Genomic DNA, 22,576 nt, shown 5'->3' with positions numbered 1-22,576 from the left:
ATGTCGCACTCCTGCGTAAACCAGCTGCAAACACTGCAGCTCTCCTCACATGCAGAGATCTCTCATGCTGCAAATGCAATCGCTATGGCTAATTTATGCACGCCCATGAAACAGCATTGAAATGGTCAGACACGTCTGCATTTACTTAACCACCCTCAAACACTGACCACATGACACTCACTTTGCGAATAGGTCCTCTGTGCGTACGTAATCGCAATGCGACTCGCACACGTGCAATGCCAAATAATCATTCCAACTGTGTAAACAACGGCTTTGCGTCCGTTTCTGAATCAGGCCCTGAATGCATAACATTACCTTGATGCCCACAACTTGCTATTTCTAATTAAATTACGCGGGGATTGGGAGCACACTTGTTAAAATATACAGAGAAATGTGTGTTAATGTATCACGGGACTTCACATTACGGAACTCACAGCTAATTGATTTTGCCCATTAAGTTTGAGAGTAATTGGGAATTAAAAACAAATATGTAATAAAATCTAAAACTTGCCAGGGTTCTACCAGCAGGAATCAGGTTGCGTGCCCTTCGCAAAAATGTGAAAGTCTAATATACAGTAACTACAGTAAACACTCACAGGCTCTACCCTTATACTGTATACAATAACCGGCTCTACAATGCAACCTCTTAAATCGCTATCGGATTACCCAGCATTGTAGCATAAGGGAGGGGGGAAAACCTATCTCATCCTACTGATCATTCTAAAATAGGAGCACTGGAGCTGGTTACAGTGGTGACTTAAACTTAAGATCCCACTAACGAAAAAACTTGGCTACTGGCTTAACGTAAAGTCACATATTATCTACTATATATTCAATTAAAAGGGTATTTTTCAACCTATAGTCATCTTATTGCAAAAGTTTCAGCACTTATAAAATATGTTAAAAACAAAATACAAAACACATATACAGTATGCAGTCTTTTGACAAGTCTCTCCAAAACTAACCCCAAATTAATAAATGTGGAAATACATAAAATAGAACATTTTCATCTAGTATGAAAATAAACAATAGATAGGAAAACAGGCAATACATTGAAAACACAAAATTCTTGTCCTCTCATTTGGGCACTGAAAGTTTATGACATATTGGGTTACTTGGCGTTGCAGGAGGAAACACTTATGCATTTTTTCCCTCCTCCCATTGGGCCCCAATGGGGATGCAGTCAGGATACCGGCAGGCGGAATTACTTACATCCGGACATGGGACTAAAGATAGGCGTCAAATGAATCCCAGACAGAAGTACATTTTTTATTTTCCATTGGAAGATCATGAATCAAGAAAGAATTGAAGATTCTATTTTATATTTAATAATTGTGGTCTGGGAAGCTTTGCAGTTACATAAATGTTATTTGTGTCTATACGTTAGATTTACAGGAGTCTCTTCCGGCATTCAGTCATTTATACTGGAAGAACCATTAGGGTGTCAAATATGCCACTTGAGGTCTCAATCTCCCTCATTACCACGACCTCGGCAACACAGAGCAAGAGCACATGTGTTTTTCAGTGATGCGTGATTTTTTTTTTTCTTCTTCTTATTCTTCTTTGGATCTATTCCTGGTTTAAGATAATCCTCAAGTCCACTTAAAGTTATTTTTAAATTATTAGGGAGGATGTAAAATAGGTGTTCCCTTCCTCACGTTGACAAGGTGAGGAGTGTAACTTAGTGAAAATACACATTGGCTGGGGAAGTATATCCCATTATCAGCATCCACTTTGCACTCACCATGATAACATATCCAATAAGCAGAACTGGCATTAAAAGAACAATTAGCAGGTAATCGAGGAATGTGAACCTTTTTCTGACTGCGTAGTGCAAACATGTCCTTTCCTTCTGTAACCAGATAAAAAGAGTTTTTAGTTCAAACAATGTCAGCATGTCTCCTTCATTTACTATTTAATGTACTTTTTATTATGTTTGAATTGTGGTTATATCTAGTATTACCAACAGAGATTGTAGCAAGTCGTTGCACTGAAGGCTTGAAAAGGTATTGTGTAACAAGATTAGGCGCTTCGTTCCACCAGAATCGAATAAATGGCCAATTCTTTTCAGTGTTAATATTATAAATCGATCTGACTATACACAAGTAGCTGTACAAGGAAAACCAATATAGTTTAGAAAATATGACAGTAGTTCGTAAAAACTTAAAAATCTATATATAAAAATTTAACTTTAACAAAATACTAATCATCTTTTGCAGACTTAACTGGAAGGTTAATCAATAGTGCTATACTGTGTGTGTATTTATAAATCACTTTTAATATTTATTACTTTTAAGAGACAGGACTATTTTTATTTTGGAAACCCTACAAAATTTGTTTGGGATAAGGTCTTAAAATGGGTACACGCCTTTCAGATTTAACCTCTGATGCGATCTATTGATGATTATAGTGGAGAGGAATCATTAGAGATCAGATATCTTGTGCGTATACACTATATAGTTGTTCATTCAGATCCTTACTATTATCTGTCCTGCACCACCAGATGTCGGGTTAAAATATTTGGGGATGGACACTCAATTTACTACATGCCAGAATAGATGTACAGAGCTGTACAAAACTTGCATACATTATTATTATTATTATTATCAGTTATTTATATAGCGCACACATATTCCGCAGCGCTTTACAGAGAATATTTGGCCATTCACATCAGTCCCTGCCCAAGTGGAGCTTACAATCTATGTTCCCTATCACGTACACACATACACACTAGGGTTAATTTGTGTTGGGAGCCAATTAACCTAGCAGTATATATTTTTTTTTTGGAGTGTGGGAGGAAACCGGAGCACCCGGAGGAAACCCACGCAAGCACAGGGAGAATATACAAACTCCACACAGGTAGGGCCATGGTGGGAATTGAACCCATGACCTCAGTGCTGTAAGGCAGTAACGCTAACCATTACACCGTCTGTGCTGCCCATACATATTAATATTCCTTCTGTAAGCACATTGTTGTACTGAAAACAGAGCATTGCTGAACAAGGGGAAACAGGCAGCCTAGATAGAGCTACAAAATACGTTAGCGATAAAGCATATAAACAGGGGGCGCTGAGAGGGAAGGGGAGCACCTCCATAATTAGGCCACGCCTCCTACAGTACCCAGGCCCTGCGTTCTCTACGGCCCTGCATATAAAAGAATATTTTTTTAAAGTAGAATGGAATAAATATAGGTTTTCACTTACATTATTTTGGAGGTTTATATCAGCTTTTATGGACAGCAAGAAGCTGGCTACTTTAATATTGCCTTTCCTGCAGCAACAGATTAGTGGAGTATCCCCACCAAAATTGTCTTTCACATTCAGAATGCTAGGATCTTCTTTCAGGAGTAGTTGGACTTCATCTAGGTCATTTTCATATGCCGCTTGACAAATTGGCTAATAAAAAGACAGACAGAGGTGAAATTAAACATTTTTGTTGTTCCAGGACCCTATACGAGAGTAAAAAATACTTGAACATTGCAATTAATCTATTAAAAGTGCCCTGTTCTGGTTAATTTTAGAGTTTTTGTTCTGATGATCCTCCTCTTTAGTATGTTGCTACAGCATTTTGGAGCAGATGGGTACAGTGCCAGTTTCTGGAAGCGGACAGAGGCTGTGGGAAAAGAATCTCAAGAGCCCTCTCCTACGAGATTGTCTCCATAGGCATAAAGCGGTTTACTACATCTGAGGATGGCGTGTACCAATGGAGGCAAACTACAAAAAGCTTAGAATTTTGGAGTTTGATACATAGGGGTCAATTTTGTGAAATCTCCTGCATTTGACTATTAGTACATTGCGGTGAAACTCAAGTTTCTACATAATTTCATAACTCAAAGCTTGAAAAATACTACCCAAAGAATAAACTTTAAAGTAAGGAGAGAGGGCATCATAACAAAATAGAAGTATAATAAAACGGTCTAGTGCAGAGGTTCCCAAATGCTGTCCTCAAGGCTCCCCAACAGTTCAGGTTGAGATATCCATGGTTGAGCACAGGCAACTTAATTAGGACCTTAGTCAATTTGATTTAGCCACCTGTGCTCAACCATGGATATCTCTAAAACCTGAACTGTTAGGGTGCCTTGAGGACCACGTTTTGGAACCTCTGGTCTAGTGGGAATTAGGCTTCCCCTTCTGTGGTAATACATCTATTGCACAATTTACTGCATAACTAAGAGGCCTATTTATAATCTAAAATTAACAGGATATTCCCCCAAAGCAGCCGTTTTTGGGGATACCCGCAAACATTAAGAAACCCCCAAATGTATGAAGGAAAGACGCAGGAGAGGTTTCCTATGTCTGCTGCAGAACTCCATTTCCAACAGCAGATGCTTCCCCCTACGTTGTCTGAGAAGATGTCAGATTTACTAAGCTCTGGAATGTGAGGCAAGCATTCGTCATAGTCTCTAAAAAGTCGCACAGCGCACGTGTCCCACGGTGTATATGCACAGAGGCATATTAGCGGTTGAGACGTGCAATATCTGAAATATATTGGAAATATTAAGCTAAGAGACTGTTCTGCTATAGCTTAAGGTGATTTACTGTAGATTTACCTGTATGTGGTGTTCTCTGTACAGGGCTGTAGAGAGCTGTGCCGCAAAGCAAGGAGCAAATCTGAGGGAGGGGGGAACTCCCCATCCCGCACTGCTAGAGGACTCTGCTGCTGATCAGCGGCAGCAACCTCCCTGCCGCTAACAGGTAAGGTAGGGGAGGCGGGGCGGGCCCCTCTATCAAGCCAGGGCAACTAGTACTCGTCCCCCTGTTCCCTCCCAGCCTAAACGCCTCTGACTTTATGCAACTAGCAGTAGCTAGGTAATTGCAGACCCCCCCTTCAAGTCTAAAGGAAGGACTCGCAACTGAATCCAACCAATCTAAAGAAAAAAAAAAGAAAAAAAACTTTACCCTGCAGTTTTTAAAACCCCAAGAGCCCTGGAAACTCCAATTGTGCATATCTACCTTCTAGCATATCCTAACAATCATTATGTTAAGTTCTCAGCCTTGTTTTTCTTGCAGCTATTCCACAACACTGGAAATCTGTCTCCCCCATAATTTCTAAAATTGCCCCCAAGATTCTTATTTACTTTGTAATGAAAACCCTGGTGGGTGTAGATAGATGCCCTATTCCACGTCGGCCTCCTCTCAGGTTATCGAATGGTTCCCCTGGCATAAGTATATTAGTGACGGGGAGGCTAGCGCCTGATCTCACTCTGGGCGGGATCCATAATGCATTGCATTTTGCATGCAATGCATCCCGCCACTCATCGCATGCATGCCGGCATAAATAATGTCGGTATGCATGAATAAAATCAAATGACAGCTCTCCCGATAAGAGCAAGACTGGTGCATATGAGAAATGCAGTCAAACCCCCGAAAAAGGGTATTTTTGAGGGTCTGACCGCATTATAGATTGAAGTGCATCCCACCCTCTATTACAATCTCAGATCCCACACCATTCAGCATAAAAAAATCTTTTCTCCGCTAACTGGCACCAACATGCCCTTAACACAAAGTATAACTGCATACAGTATATAGAAGCATAGCTGTGTGTAAAGTGCCACTGTCATTCTAAATACCTAGTTTGTATTTATATGAATAACTGCCTTCCCCCTGCCATGCAACCCCTTCCCCTTTCATGTAGCCTAATCCTATAAAACTTTTCAATAAAAATGTATTATTGAAACCCCCCCTTCCTCCCCCGTTTCCTGAGATAATGTGCATTCTTATATAATTGACTCATTTATTTATTTTATTAACAGTTTCTTATATAGCGCAGCATATTCCGTTGCGCTTTAAAATTGTAAACATTAATAGAACAAAACTGGGTCATAACAGACAGATATAAAGGTAGGAAGGCCCTGCTCGCAAGCTTACAATCTATAGGACATTGGTTTCATATTGGCATATTTATCACAATCCACATCTGAAATTGTGATAAAAAAAAAAAAATTTGACCTAAGATTAGCAACGTGAAATTAATATTTTCATGTGAATTTACTATTCTGCTTTTGCCAGGAGAAGTGCTCTGTCCTGGTGAACAGCTGGAAGCAGTGAAAGAACGTAAAGCTATCACACTGCTTCCTGTTTTTGATCCACAGCGCACTCACGCATATTGGATGCGTCACTGAATGGCTGAGTGACAGGGATTCGGTGGATTGCTCTCCATAAAATTTTGCAATAAAAAGAAGCCCATAGAATATAGTCAGCTGTAGTTTGATAAATCCGCATTCCGAAGTTTGGTAAATCCAGCAGCACAGCAGTCCCCATAGAAACCTATGGGGGCTGCATTTGCAGACAAAAATTAAGGGACTGCGGCAGATAATGGAGATCCCTCTATAGTACATCTAGGGATCCTTCTCCCCCCCCCCCAAAAAACATATTGAAACTTGCTGACATTCTAATACTCTCTTACTTTCAACAGGCATCAGAGGTACAAATTGGGCACTTTGAAAATGGGGTATGGGACCATAAAGTGAATGGAGATAAGGTACCAGCCAATCAGCTCCTAACTGCCATGTCACAGCTGTTTTTGAAAAATCGCAGTTAGGAACTGGCTGGCACTTTATCTCCATGCAAAGCTTAGTAACTTTATCACTGTCTTAAACAATACACTGTTATTTTTCTATGACAAATTTGGTTATTAGTCAGATTTTAGCTTTCAAAAATAAAATGTGGCTCTTCAAGAAGTCTCATGTTTCTCAAGTAGCCCCCACCCCAATTAAGGTTGGAGACCACTGGCCTGTGTCATCTTCTGCTTGGATGTGCGGCTTCTGTTGTGAAGAAATAATACAATAAGGGTTCTATTGACTACAATCCGCATTTAAATGCAGATGATCGTGTGATATTACACTTATCGTGTGATATTACAGATTTTGGGCTCTATTTACTACAATCCGCATTGGTAATGCAGATTGTAGTGTGATATTACCGGGTGAATTCGCATTGCGAATTCAGGCAATATCACAGGGATTTACTACAAATCCCTTGCAGGGACAGAGCTTGCGATAAAGCTCTGTCCCTGCTAATCCCCTTCGGAGCCTTATCACGGTATTTTCACAAAAAATACCGTGATTAAGTGCCCGCGCATGCGCCGACCGTTCGCCGCAGCTACCCCCCTCCAGCGCTAAGCCCCGCCCCCACGATCGCAGACCCCCCGCGACCCCCCCTCCCTTACTTACACTTACCTGCATGCTCCAGGCCTCCGGTGATGTTCTCCCATACTGCACTGGGGCCCGATCACCTGATGACCGGGCAGCAGTGCACTGTGGGAGACCAGCTGACTGGAGGGGAGTCATCACCGGAGGCCCGATCACCGGTCCCTGGAGTCAGGTAAGTACATTTTTTTTTTACAGTAATCAGCTTGCGGTCTGTTTAGACCACACAGCTGATTACTGGGACCGACTCCCGGCTCTGCTCTCCCCGTTAGAGCAGGGCAGGAGGCCGGTAACCGGGGGAGACCCTGGATAACGCCACCTCCTGGTGGCGTTATTATCACAGGGCTTTCTCCGGTATTTTTTTCACATTTATTTTTAGTAACTATGGTTAGATCACATTTCCCATTACAGTTATGGGAAATGCGATCTGCTTACTAAAAATAAGTGATACTTAGTGGTTGGAGTAGAATTTTACGAATTCTACTCCAATTGCCCTGTAATAACTATAGGTGATACTAAAATAATGTGAAAAGGGTGTGAAAACACCCTTTTTCACATTATTTTAGTAAAAATAATGTTGATAAATAGAGCCCATTGCCTGAATTCACAATGCGAATTCAGGCAATATCACAGGGATTTACAAAAAATCCCTTGCAGAGAAAGAACTTGTGATATAGCTCTGTCCTGCGAATCCCCTCCGCAGCCTTATCACGGTATTATTCACAAAAAAAACTGTGACAAGTGCATGTGCTGTCTGGCTGCCACTAAGCACCATCCCCACGACCCCCCCCCCCCCCTTAATTACACTCGCCTCCAGTGATCGGGCTCTGGTCAGTTGATCTCCCATCCTGCACTGTGACCTGGCCAGCTGATGACCGGATCCCAGTGCAGGATGGGAGGCCAGCTGACCGGAGGGAGGATATCACCGGAGCCCCGATCTCCGGTCCATGGACTCAGGTAAGTTATTTTTTATTTTTATTTACACAGCTGATCACTGGGGCCGGCTCCGGGCTCTGCTTTGCCTGTTAGAGCTTAGCAGGAGTCCTGTAACCGGGGGAGACCCTGGATAATGCCACTTCCAGGAGCCGTTATCACTGGGCTTCCACCAGTATTTTTTCACAATTTATATTTAGTAACTTGCAGACAGATCACATTTCCCATTACAATTATGGGAAATGCGATGTGATTACTAAAATATGTGATAATTAGGAGTTGGAGTAGAATTTTACAAATTCTACTCAAATTGCCCTTTAGTAAATTTAGGTGAAACTAAAATAAGGTGAAAACACCCCTTTTCACTTTATTTTAGTAAAATAAATGATAATAGAGCCCTAACACACCTAAAAAAACTAGAAACAGATAATATTTTTAATTATACAGTAGACTAAACTTCTCAATTGACAAGAGAAATATAAAGTAGACTTGGTAGAACTAAAATCTCCATAAAAACACTCCCCACCCCCAAGCTGTGCCTGCTTTGTGTGTGCGTCTCCTCCTCACACACTTCCATGAGGCAGCAGCAGCACAGGTCCTACCTGCATTCCAGCAACAGGGGCAGACTCCGAAGCCTTCTTTCGGGCAGCATGGGGACAGATTCCGCTAGTCTCCAGCATCCAGCCGCCACTCTGCTCGGAGAGCTGCTACTGCTGGCAGAGGCTGGGGACAAACAGAATCGTCCCTGGACAGAAGCGCTAGAGCTAGGTCGAAGCAGCTCCGGACTGGGAGTTTGTCCACCCCTACCCCCTTAATCCGTCTCTGCCAGAATCACGCTGGTGCCTGCAGGTTACAGGCTAATACATAGGTGCCAATGTCAGTATTAATTCCAAGTCCAAATTTGTATTATTCAGTCTTAAAAATAATCCCCAGAGTTGACTTAATATTTCATTTTAAGAATCTCAACACACACACTTTTTTTAATTAAACAATTTATAGGTTTATTTTTGAATTAAGTGGATTATTGAGATCAGAGTAATAAAAATATTCTACTAAATTAGATGCCTAAAGCAAAATTATTTCTGCTCTTTATTACTGACCTAATTTTCAGTTTAAGGAACAATGTAAGCACTAAACAAATATGGCCAAGCAAGCGGCTGTGCCAGAATTAAAACATAGAAAGACCTTTTGGTACACTTTAGGATCAAATAAAATTTACAATAAAGGGAAAAAAAAATAAAATGCACAGTAATATAACGGGCGCACACACTTTCAACTGTATCCAGAAGGTAATTACTAAAAAGCTTTCCTTTTTTATTTAAATAACCAATTTATTTTAATGTGGTTATCAGCTAGAATGTACAAATCCCAAAGAAATAAAATGGGCATTTAAAAAATGCATGGAGAAACGCCATCGAGTGGGGGTTTTCGTGAACTCAGGAGCTCATTCAGACCCGGACGCTAAGCTTTGCTCTCACGCAGCTAAAAGGGGCCGGGTATGCACATTCCACATTCGCACTCTCTGTTGAATGGACGCCCTCTATGTCTGTCTTAGAGAGCGATGTCAGAGCAAACGCACGCCAGTATAAAGACGCACACTTTTCTCTCTTAACACACGTCATCTCCAGGAAGTCTATGGACAATCGGAACCATCGAGAGCCATCGGAGCTGCACACAGCGCTTGAGGTAGACCTTACCTTGACGCAAGCACTGCGATCACTGCAGGCTGAAAAACCACCAAGTGACGTGTACAATGACACATCTTTGCTAATTATGCACACCCATAAAACTCTGTTTTGACGCCCAGACACGCCTGCGTTCACAGCACCACTGCCCCGTTCACAAGCACCTTCCCGTTACCACACACAAACGGCGCTGTCACTCAAAATAGCGTCCAGTCTGCGTACTACGAGCGCACGATTCCCGATTGCACTGATGCACACATGCGCATACTGACGCATACGGGCGACTATCGCCCAAAGCGTGCGTCCGCAGCTTAGCGAGCGGGTCTGAATCAGGCCCTCAGTACCCTCCCTCCTGCATGCACCACTGTAGGTACATACACTTCCGTAGATTTCAATAGACTATTTCTAAAGTGCAGTAACATGCATGAAACAAAGCTCCACAATGCAAACACATATATGTTCTCCGAATTATTAAAGCTGTCACAGTATGCGCGCATAATGGATTTTTTAAAAATATTTAGAGTTGTACATGGACCCCCATGTTTTGGTTCTAAATCTTAGTCATGTTTTTTGTTTTGGCAAAACCACCCTGAAATAATAATTATCATCATCTATTTATATGGCGCCACAAGTGTTCCGCAGCACCTTACACAGTACATAAACAAAATAGGTGACCAGTGACTTACAGTACAATACAATACGATGCAGGACAAGGACATGGAGAATATACATTGCTACATTTGTGACCATAACACCCATATAGGCAGCAGAGCATAAGCAACCAAGTGTTAGGTGCCCTAGTGGGGAGTAAGTAGAGGACAGTAAAGTAGGGAAAAGCACAAGAGGATAGAGGGCCCTGCTCGTAAGAGAGAACATTCTGAAAGGGAGGGGCAGACAAACAGGTGTGACACAGATGGGGCAGACAGGAAGGAGGGAACATGTAGCAGCAAGTTAGTATGAGAGCTGGAAGGCTTTAATGAAGTAGTGGGTCTCAAGAGCCCGTTTGAATGATTGTAGATAGGTGGTGAGTCTGATGGGGAGAGGGAGGGAGTTCCAAAGGAGGGGAGAAATGATGTAATTTGGACCTCTTTTGTTACTACAGAATTATTAATGTCAATTCAATATCATTATTTTCCAAGCATTTAAAGTAAATTTTAACCACCTCACAATATTGTTTTCACCAGTTTTGTAGAAATAAAAACTAAGCGCTGAAAGAGATCATTTATAAAGATCTAAAAAAAATACAAATGAAAAAAATAAATAAATAAATAATAAGACCAACAAATATAATGTTAAAAGCCCCTTTTGGGACATCTTCTAACCAGTCTCTGGTTAGAAGATGTCCATGGAGTAAGACTCCGAACACTTGTCCTTACTGGCCCTACCTTTGACTTGGAAACGGTGTCCTCGGTAAGTGTGTTAGATGCCTGGGATACGGTGTCTGATAACTTTCCGGTGTCCACGAGTACAGAGTGTCTTCTCTGCGACGCTGAGTAATGACGTCAGGTGCAGTTAGCGATGTTCTTCAGAACTTCTTCCAAGTCGTGCTCTGTGTGCTCCAACACGTTTCAAACCTCTGCAGGTTTTTTTTATCAAGAATCCTTGATAAAGAACCTGCAGAGGTTTGAAACGTGTTGGAGCACACAGAGCGGCACTTGGAAGAAGTTCTGAAGAACATCGCTAACGGCACCTGACGTCATTACTCAGCGGATCCCAGGCGTCTAAACACACTTACTGGAGGACACCATTTGCAAGTCAAAGGTAGGGCCAGTAAGGGTAAGTGTTAGGAATCTTACTCCATGGACACCTTCTAACCAGAGACTGAGTGATACCGTTCACCTACATCACGTCCCAAAAGGGATTTTAACATTATATTTGTTAATCTTATTATTTTATTTTTATTTTTTTCCATTTATATTGTTTTTAGAGCTTTATAAATGCTTTCTCTTTCAGCACTTAGGTTTTTATTTCTACATACTCTGACCATTTATACTGAGTAGCTTATTTATATATCAGAGCGCAGAACACTTGTACCCAGTTTATTAGTTTTGACTAAAGGCTGCAGCGAGCTGGCTGGTTGACTGTATGACATGTGAACCCCACGCTGTGCATCTCCGTGCTATCGAGTCACCTTCCTGAATGGTTCAGCCCTGTGCTGGTTATTGAAGAATAGGGGTTACCCGTGCAGTTTTTGACCCCTATTTTCCAATACCAGACCAGGTATAGAGGTCCAAGCTGGTTAATAATTTGGGAGGGGGAGACATAATGCATATTTTATTTATTTTTTCACACTTAGCCAAGCCTGCATAGATCATACTGATCTGTGCAGTACTTTCAGCCCTCCCACAAAGATGGAGCTACAGCAGGGAGAAACAGGAACTAGGAAGTAGACAGGGAGGGACTTGTGTGCAATCCAAAACAAGCAAGATCCAACATTTCTGGGAATAAGACATTTTGCCATTATCTGCTTGTTTATTATAAGGAGATAATAAAAAATATTAAGCAATTATATTGGAGGTATAACACAAAGAAACTGCACTCTTCTAATTTTATTAGCATTTAATAAAGCTTTTTTTTTTTTTTTAAGCATGTCTGCATTACCTTTAACTAAGGACAAAGATGTGCATGGTTTTTAATCGTTGACTCATGAAGTACTGTACATGAGTCACTTAAAAAATGTATTATGCTTATATAACCACCAATGATCCATTGATTGCCCCATCAGTTATCAATTCATAGTTGTCTTTCTTGATTTACCAGAGAAACCTATAGAACATCTATGCATACATTGTATAGCGTAGGAGGCAAATGACTGCTGTAGTAGGGGAATGGCTATACAGTACTTGGGTTGGGTACATTCACATGTTGCTAGGGAAAGTTGTATTTGTTGTAGAGAACAGAACAGATAAAACTTTTTCATTTAATTCACTTCCACTAACTAACCACACAAAGGTGGCTGGTTCCATTAAAGTAATATGGTAGGACACACAACATGTTTTGGTCGCTTACTAATACTACTGTAGTTTGAATGCTTGTTATCACAGCAAAGGACAACAGTAGTCAGAACATTATCATTATATAAAATATTTGTTTTATAAAAGATATAATTATCTTCGTATAATCAGACCCAGGTCACCTCAATCCCCGCCTTCTCTTGGCCCCACCCCCTCTCTACTGTTCTTATCTAGGGATGGCCATTGGTGAGGTGTCCATCCATGGCACAAAAACCATCAATAGTGAATCATCAATGGCTTGCACCCCTCGCTGGCACCACTGCTGGGGGCACAGTGGGCTGTGGACCAATCAATAATGGGGTCAGGGCTTAGCAGACATTTGGGACAAGGGGGGGAGCTAAACTAGCTCTGTCATGTTAAAAAAAAAGAAAAAGAAAAAAAACACATTGGCTCCCACTCATCCATCAGTGGCAAAACCATTTGCGATCGATGGATGATTGCTAACTATTGCTTGGCTATTCCTGTCGGATCAGTCACCGACATAGCGTGTGCTGTACACTATTTCAGTCCCGTTGAAAGGCACTCTTCGAAATTTGTAGGGTGTATCATGTTAGGGATGATCCTGCCTATATAAAAATGTCAGCTCAAGGATTTGAAGTCCAGGTGATGATTTGAAACAAAGCAGTTGTTGTATAGTGTGTACGCTCCACATCTGGCTTTATCGGGATTGTTTCGGTCATCGGATTTGGTCTAGTCATTGGCAAATCTGTTAGATGTGTACCTACTTTAACTTAACTTTGTATCTGGAACAAACCATGTTGCAATGCAAAAAGTTCAAATACATGTATTTTTTTTTTTGCATGCAGGGTAAATACTGGCTGCTTTTGCATGTAGTCCACAAAAGCTGGACAGCTTTATTTTTACACTCTAATTTAGATCTAGATTTTGGAGAGGGGTGTCCAAATTCAAATCTCTGCATATCTTAAAACTGTTCCACCTGCAGTGCAACATGGATTTGCCCGGGTGCAGAGTTACTTAAGCTGCATACACACAACGATTTTGTTACCAATGATTTTATGAACGATTATCTGTTAGATTATCTGTCAGATTTTTTAAAGTGTAATGAACGATTTTTGTAACTTCCCTTAATGAAAAAGGTTCAGATGGTCAGTCAGAATGAACTACAAACGGGAACGCGCATGAACGATAATCGTTCATCGTTATAGCTCAGAAACTGAATGATTTTTTCAACGATGGAACGATAACGACAGTTATAGTTAAATCGTTCAAAAAAACATTACGTGTGTGCACCTTATCTCTTTATTGCTTTGCTCACAACTAAGATTGTGCACTCACGGATGTTACCATTTTGCAATTAAGATGAGTTTCCAATGTAAGTTAAGCTCATGTAAAACAGATTTGAAGGTTTTAAAAAAAGGGAGATGCGTAATACTGTATATAATGAAACTTTAGGAGGGGGATGAATATTTTGCAGATTTTCAACACACTTCAGGTGGTGTGTTTACCACATGCACCATTAGTGATGCTGTGAAGATACAGGGATTTATATCTGTACCCTTATGTCTTGAGCGCATGTGTAAAACTGTGTCCATAAAAAGGTGCTGGAACATGTATAAATGAAATAGGATATATTAGCGCAGTTAATTGCTTTTTAATACATTTAAGAGAGTTTATTACGGCCACATCCTACATAGCAAGTAAACTGCATGAATACAAATAACATGCAGTTCCAAATTACTCTCAGCACCAGTGCTCATAGCCTGAGTCGGTTATTGGCAAGTGTCCCCCAACAAAAACTGCAACCAATAGGACATTCCAGGCTGCTCAGGTCAGAATAGGTATCTAATTACCCCCCCCCCCTCCACCTGCCCCCTTGACCACCTGCTCAGACCTTGCTCACCTTTTCAACTTATCTCTCTCCACTGGCATCTTTCCCTCATCATTCAAACATGCTCTTGTCACACCTATTATTAAAAAAAACCCAACCTCGACCCGTCCTCACCTGCCAATTACCGTCCCATTTCTCTTCTCCCTTTTGCCTACAAACTACTTGAGTGGCTTGTCTACAGCCGCATCACCAGCTATCTCTCTGACAACTCCATCCTTGATCCTCTACATTATATCTTTTGCCCACTTCACTCCTCTGAAACTGCCCTAGCCAAAGTCACCAATGACATGCTCGCAGCCAAATCCAGGGGCCAATTCTCTCTGCTCATCCTCCTGAACCTGTCTGCAGCCTTCGACACAGTGGATCATACTCTGCTCCTTCGCACCCTTCAGACCTTTGGCATCTCTAACACCGTCCATGCCTGGTTCACTTTTTACCTCACCAATCGCTCCTTTTCGGTGTCTGCCTCTGGCTCCATCTCCCCCCCTTCCCATTGGTGTCCCGCAGGGTTCTGTCCTGGGCCCACTGCTCTTCTCCCTGTACACTTCTAAACTAGGAGAAATCATCAGCTCCTTTGGCCACCAATACCACCTCTATGTCGATGACACGCAACTATACTTCTCCTCTCCTGAACTCTCCCCTTCTGTCCTCTCTCAGGTATCCAGTTGCCTCTCTGCCATCTCTTCCTGGATGTCCTAGCACCCTCTGAAGCTCAACATGGACAAAACCGAACTCATCATCTTTCCCTTTAATAGAGTCTCCACTCCAACCAATCTCGCTATCACTGTTGACAACGCCATCATCTCCCCTGTCCCCCAACTTTGTTGCATGGGTATCACCCTTGACTCCACCCTCTCCTTCACTCCCCGCATTCAATCTCAGGCTCAATCCTGTCGGTTCCAGCTACGCAACATCGTTCGCATTAGGCCTTTCCTCTCCCAGAATGCTACCAAACTGATTATTCATTCATTCACTAATCATTTCTCGGCTCGACTACTACAACCTTCTCCTTATTGGCCTCCCACGTTGCTCCCCTCCAGTCTGTTCTCAATGCTGCAGCTAGACTTATCTTCCACTCCCGCTGTCCCACTTCTGTTGCTCCCCTCTGCCAAAACCGGCACTGGTTCCCATTCCCCTACAGAATCCTTTTCAAACTCCTCACCTTCACATACAAGGCCTTCTCTAACCCTACATCTCCAACCTCATCTCCTTACGTACTCCCTCCCGCTCACTCCGATCTGTCAATGACTGTTACCTCTCCTCCAGCCTGGTTACTTCATCTCATGCTCGTATCCAAGATTTTGCCAGTGCAGCCCCCCATTCATTGTAATGAGCTCCCTCGCTCGATTAGACTCTCCCCAACCTTGCAAAGCTTCAAACATGCACTGAAAACCCACCTGTGCATCAAAGCATACCCTTCCACCACATAACCGTCACCAAGTCTCTGTCCCTCCTGCCTCAGTCATCTCTACCTTGCCTACTTCCTGCACTCAGGTCCCCCTCTACACACTCATACCATATGTCTGTCTCTCCTCTCCCCTAGATTGTAAGCTCCTAGGAGCAGGGTCCTCCTCCCCACTGTCTCACAGCCTTCTTCTTTAGCACTTTTATGACCGCCTTCACCTTCCCAGATGTATTGTGTATGGAGAATTGTGTTGCTAATTGTTACTTGTGCTCCGATTATAATTTGGTTACTGTATTGTAATGTAATGTTCTGTGTACCCTTTACTGTATGTACGGCGCTGCAGACCACTTGTGACGCCCTATAAATAAAATGTAATATTATTAATAATAATAATAATAATAATAAACAACAGACGGGCTCCAGGCGGTCAGAATCCCGACGCCTGGATCCCGCCAGGGTTAACATACCAACACTTGGTGGTCGTTATGCTAACTCTCCCTCTCCCAGTGCCTAACCCTAACCTCCTCCTCCCCCTAAACTGGCGGAGGTGATAATTTTGTTTATAAAAGGCCTTAGTCCAGTCCTTTTGTTCCCAGATTTGATAACGAATCCTCTCCTTTCTACATCCTGTCTCGCTTGGCGCAAGCTTAGGTAGAGACTTGGGCTGTCCCATTTTCACCATTGTTTGAAAATGAGGATTTGATATGTGGTGAACTTAGGGCCTGATTCAGAGCCGCTCGTAAGCGGCCGCTCGTTTGTTCCGAGCGATGTTTGCACAACTGCGCATGCATACGGATCGTAATACGCATGCGCGAACCAGTCAGTGCGGCCGAAAATCGTTTGTTCGCTAAATAGCGAATGCCTGCTATTTTGAGTGACAGGAGGAGGCGTATGTGGGTGGTAACAGGGGAAGGTGCTTGAAAACGGGGAGTGGAGATCAGAACGCAGGCGTGCTTAAAGGTCAAAACGGGCGTTTTATGGGTGTGCATAATTAATACAGCAGCGTCATTGACCACGTCACTGGGTTATTTTATAGTCAGAACTGCTCACAAGATTGTGGTAGGACAAACCAACCACAAGAATAGCAAGCAGTTCATACGCTGGTCGATGTACTCGATTAATCTAATAAATAGCGGACATGACGTAGGATGCGAGCGGCCAGGGGGCGTAGTTTTCAAAAAAACGACTGCAAGTTTTGTTTGCTCGATTAGACCTAGAGGCGTGAACAGACCGCAAAGTGCGAACGGTTCATTTGAATAGCCACCACTTTTTTCAAATAGCGTCCGGCTCTGAATCAGGCCCTTAGTGTGGTAATCAGATCTTGGTGTATTCATGGACGCAGACTGGTGTATCAAATTTATGGATACGGAGTGCTCCTCTGTCCTCCCCTTGTCTCAGCTCCGGGAAGGATACCCCTCATTACACTTTCCACTATTCACATATTTTCAGGTTCGCAGCAATTGTCTCATTTACAACCAACGGAGCTATCCTGCTCATTGGGCTCCAAAGTACGATGCAGACCCTTGAACCCAGTTCCTAGATTTATAGTTATACTAGATGGAGACTAGATTTTACAAATATGACTACTGGATTAGCCAAGTGGAAAGAGACCCTACCTGAACTTGAATTGAAAACTATTACTATGTCCGGCATCACACTTAATAAACAATTGGTATCCTCCTCAAATGCAGAGATGCATTATAAGCTTCTACATAGGACGTATTCTACTCCTAAGCTTGGATGTATTACTTGAGTATCAGATAGTTCAAATAGTTTTAAATGTTCCACCCCTGATGCGTATATAAACCACTGTATGTGGACATGCTCTGTGGGCCAGACTTTCTGGAAAGCTGTACAAACTTATATTAATAATTAATCAGGTATTCCCTTTACAATACACAAGTCATGGGCTTTGTGGAACATTAATACCCCCTTCTGCCTTTCCGACCCCTAAAAGTGCCTGCTTGTTATTGGCCCGCATAGCAGTGTCTGCTAAGAAAACAATATTGTCTCAATGGATAAAGTTACACTGATGTTACCTAGAATAGCTTATCTATATCAGATGGATTGGACTGAATGTCTCTTTCTCCCCCCCCCCCACAGTTTCTATTGAGCCTTCTGTTCAGACACTGACAATAGTCACACTTCATGTTACTGCCAAGGGATGGCAATGGTTGATGGTTAACAGCTATTCATTGCTTGCCATCGATGACAGATCCGATAGTTCTCGGTCATTGATGGCGGAGAGCCTAAAAAATGTATTTATTTTTTTTTCACCTATGGTGCTTAGCTCCACCCCCATCATGCCCCATGAGTCCCAACCCCCTTCTCTGATCCACCTCTAATAATGGCCATTGATGGTTTACATGCATTAATGTAAACCACTGATGGCACTATCAATAGAGACCATTGACTGGAGACTCGTTTATGGCAAACCCTACTGCTGCCTGTATAAACTCCTCCCCAGTTTCTACTTCTAAACACTACTTCTTTCTGGCACACAAACTAGCAGAGAGAATGGGTCATACAGCTTACCTGCCACCTCTCCTGATTTTGAGAATGGTTGAGTTTCTCCCACATACAGGTGTTTCTGGGAGAACTTTGTTGGCTTGGGGCAGAAATGATTTTATTCTGATTTCACATGTCTAAATGTTGGGAGGCATGATACAGTATTATTTTACACAGGTCACTATACCAAACAAGCACGTCTTCCTTGTTTATTAGTGTCTATGAGGTCAATGTAATAGTCTGTTATTTACAGGCTTCTGCCATTTTCTGGCGACTTTGCCTGATGTTTTAAAGGGGCAATCATTTAAATGACAAAACCTACCTACCTTTTAAATTGTTGCTCCCGAACGAAGCAACAATTGAATTGCTCCTTTGGGCGCCCATTAGTTAAGGTGCCTGATAAAAGAATTGAATGGCCCCTTATAAATCTTACAGTGAGTAATGCACCTGTTTTCATAGAAAAAACCACCTGCATATAAAGATTTACTTGTTTGAGATGTTTAACTACAGTATATTAATGCTACGACAAAATATTACATATTCACGACCTTGTGTCTTTTTGCCTGTTGGAGCAGTGTTACACTGTGCCCATGTTACTGCTACTTGCTTAAGTTTACAATTGTCTACGTTTAATTAGTCTCGAACTATGAAGTGAAAGCCACTTACACAGCATACTAAACAGGTGTCAGACTGTTCCCAGTCACACATACCTCAGAGTACAGAATTCCCATGACTTCGGTATATATCCTGATGCGTTTGATAACAAGCAGATCTGTAGAGGTTCCCCGTCAGCTGCTCTGAAGTCTAAAAATAAGAGGAGAGAAACAAAAAAAAAAACGTAGAAATATTAAGCAAGATCCTTACATAGTGTGTCGATACCTATGTGGAAGTGTGAAACATCCTGATGTTAATGATTGGTGAAGACGCCCAACCCATAAGTGTCATATTACTCAATAACATGACAGATCTAGAACAAGTTACAACACTGGCTTTCCTATTCATAATATACATGCTGCCAATTCAGTGTCACAGATACATGTGATAATGCAGGAAATTTATTAGTCACATCCTGAAAGCAGAAATCACATACACTACACAGGTACAGGTAATGTTCCTCAATCACTAACAAAAATCTCAAAAATAATTTAAAAAGCCAGTTAAAAATCTGGGGACATACACGATATGTAGTGGTGCCTGCAGGACTGTAAAAAAAAAAAAAAAAAAAATTATATATATATATATATATATATATATATATATATATATATATATATATATATATATATATATATATATATATATATAAACACGGTATATAAACACGGTACTGACAAAATAGGCAGGTGGGCGGAGCTGTGGATACTGTGGGTGGAGCTACTTCAGGTGTGAGGCATCAATTGGCATGTAAACCAGTTTAAAAATTCTCAAAGTTTGGGCTGTGGTTGTTATTATAATGTATCAATCTGTGCATATACAGGAATACAGGCGAGAAAACAGCTGTAAATTCACATACACTCAGAAAACCAAATTTATAATAAATTTAAGTGAAAACGACGTTGATTCTACATATATATACATAGATGAAAAGCCAGAACCACATAAAATTGTGTATTATGTGGTACTGGCTTTTCATATATATGTATGTATAAAGACAGATCTACATAAAAAGCCAGAAGGAAGTGGAGGTGCAGGAGAGTGGGGGCTGGTCCTATTGAGGGCACAGGATGGCTAGACATGGGGGGGCGTGGCACAGGGCAGGGAAGGCTGGCTGGAATGGGGGGGTAGGACAGGGCAGGGAGGGCTGGCTCGTCTAGGGGGGGCACAGGGCAGGGATGGTTGGACTGGGGAGACAGGGCACCAGAGAAATGAGAGATCCAAATCAGACAATTTGATGTAGACGCGGTGAGGGTGCGCGACTTCTACAAAATGCGACCAAGGGAGAAGTGCATAGAAGAGTGGGGAAATCATACTGGACACCAAAAGTGACAGCAGCACCATATAGAATGCTGTCAGCGGCCATAAGCAAAGTATAGTACTGGAGGTTTTTAAAAAGGCGATTTTTGCACTTTTTATTAATGGTGGAAAACTTATAGCAAGCATTTTCCAGCGAATTAAAGTCTTTCCAGCATTTTGGGTACAGAAAAATATATGTTTAGTAGTTTTTCAGTGTTTTTATACAACTGTGTAAACTTTTACCTCTCATCTGCAAGTTAAAAAACAAACAAAAAAAAAACACCTTTTTCCTGTCAATACACCTCCCCATACATGTCCAAAATCATTTACACCTCCCCATACCTGACCCACATCATTTACACCTCCCCATACCTGACCCACATCATTTACACCTCCTCATACCTGACCCACATCATTTACACCTCCTCATACCTGTCCCACAACATTATACCTCCCCATACCTGTCCCACATAATTTACACCTCCCCATATCAGTCCGGGATGCAGTCAGGAAGCCGACCGCCGGCTTCCCGACTGCAATCCCGATAGGAGACTAAGAATAGCATAAAAATCCCGATGCCTATCATCATCCCTACGCCGGATGCCACTTATGCACTCCTGGGGAGGGGGGGGGGGAGGGGTTAGGCACCCCCCCAGGAGGGTTAGCCTGCGGGAATGGGGGGGGGTTAGGTTTAGGCACTAGGGGGAGGTTAGGCACCCCTACGGAAGGGTTAGGGTTACTTTCCTTAATCCCCTGTCGGGATCTTCACTGCTGCCGGTCTTCCGGCGTCGGGATTTGAACCGCCGGACATAGGTCATACCGATCCATCAGTCCCACATCATTTACACCTCCCCATACCTGTCCCACATCATTTACACCTCCCCATACCTGTCCCACATTATTTAACCCATTATTGAGCTTTTTAGAGAAATTCACCTAAAAACTGACGTCTTTTTTTGGACAATTATGCTATTTAAACCCCTCCAAGTGCTTGATCATTCATTGGGAGGGATGTGGACCTGAGATGTAGACGCAGATAAAGTACCAACCAACCAGCTCCTGTCATTTTTTAAACAGCCTGTGACATGGCAGTTAGGAGATGATTGGCTGGTACTTTATCTTTATCCAAAGCTTAATAAATAGACCCCAATGTTAGCCAAGTGTGCCTTCAATTCTAAATAAATCTCCAGCAGTTACAGCACTGCATTTCACGAAAATACGACGGATGGAAACATAGGGGCATATTCTATTGGGTGCGAGGGTTAGCAATGAAAAAACCAATTTTGGTTTACCACGGATATGCGCGCTCCCAATACCAGAGGTATCCAATTAAAAAATAGCGGTCGCAGGGTTTTCAGAGCTAAAAAAATAAAATAAAAATGTACTTACCTGCCCAGGGGTCTCCGGTGGTCTCTCCACGGCTCCCTGGGCCTATCCTCCATCGTCTTACTGGGGAGGGGGCTGCTGGGAGGCTCCAAGGGCAGCAGAGAGGCACAAGGACTGCTGGGAGATGTAGTTCTCCCAGCGCCCATTACGGGATGGGGCATATTTACACTGATATACTCACCACTGCTGCAGGAGACCGGGTCCCAACGCTTGATGCAGAAGACAGCACTTCAGAAGGTGAGTAATTACTGACTAATTAAGCTAATTGGAAACTTCCAATTGCTTAATTAGTCATTAGGAGGGGTGCCGCCGGGATCCCAGAGCATTTCCAGACCATGGGCTTTATTCAATTAGAAGCGAAAAGCAGAGATCCGATTGAGACTTTTCGCCTGTCGAAAACTTATCTCCGTATTCAATTCCATCTGCTTTTTTCACGTACTCAGAAAGTCAATGCAATGTAATAGACGAAAAACAGGAGAAAAGAAGTGCAAAATTGTTATTTTAGGGTGCAAAAGGTGGGAAAACCACTCAGAACTCTTGGAACATCCCCCCAAAAGGACAACTGCATCAAAAAATTCATGGAAAAAAAAAACAAAAACTTTAACATCCCAAAAAAGTACTTTGAATTTTGGGGCCAAAAAGCACAAAGTGGGGGGACAAGTTTGCAAACTAGCGATATAAGGTTCTGGGGGTGCT

General features: G+C 42.2%; 1 protein-coding gene across 3 annotated transcripts in view; it reads right to left on the bottom strand.

Moving 5' to 3' along the window:
- ANKRD22 (ankyrin repeat domain 22) overlaps positions 1-22,576 on the bottom strand; it is a 56,019-nt gene that overhangs the window by 7,531 nt on the left and 25,912 nt on the right. For all 3 annotated transcript variants that reach the window (XM_088444342.1, XM_088444343.1, XM_088444344.1), the window contains exons 2-4: positions 19,252-19,345; positions 3,204-3,395; positions 1,745-1,852 (exon numbers count right to left, since the gene is read on the bottom strand). In XM_088444342.1, the coding sequence (XP_088300468.1) occupies positions 1,745-1,852; positions 3,204-3,395; positions 19,252-19,272 (321 nt within the window). In that variant the 5' untranslated portion in view covers positions 19,273-19,345. The remainder of the gene's footprint in view (positions 1-1,744; positions 1,853-3,203; positions 3,396-19,251; positions 19,346-22,576) is intronic.

Source organism: Taudactylus pleione, unplaced genomic scaffold (assembly GCF_031769625.1).
Source record: "Taudactylus pleione unplaced genomic scaffold, aTauple2 ptg000354l, whole genome shotgun sequence".
Taxonomy (NCBI): Eukaryota; Metazoa; Chordata; class Amphibia; order Anura; family Myobatrachidae; genus Taudactylus; species Taudactylus pleione.
This window is presented reverse-complemented; position numbering and strand designations above follow the sequence as displayed.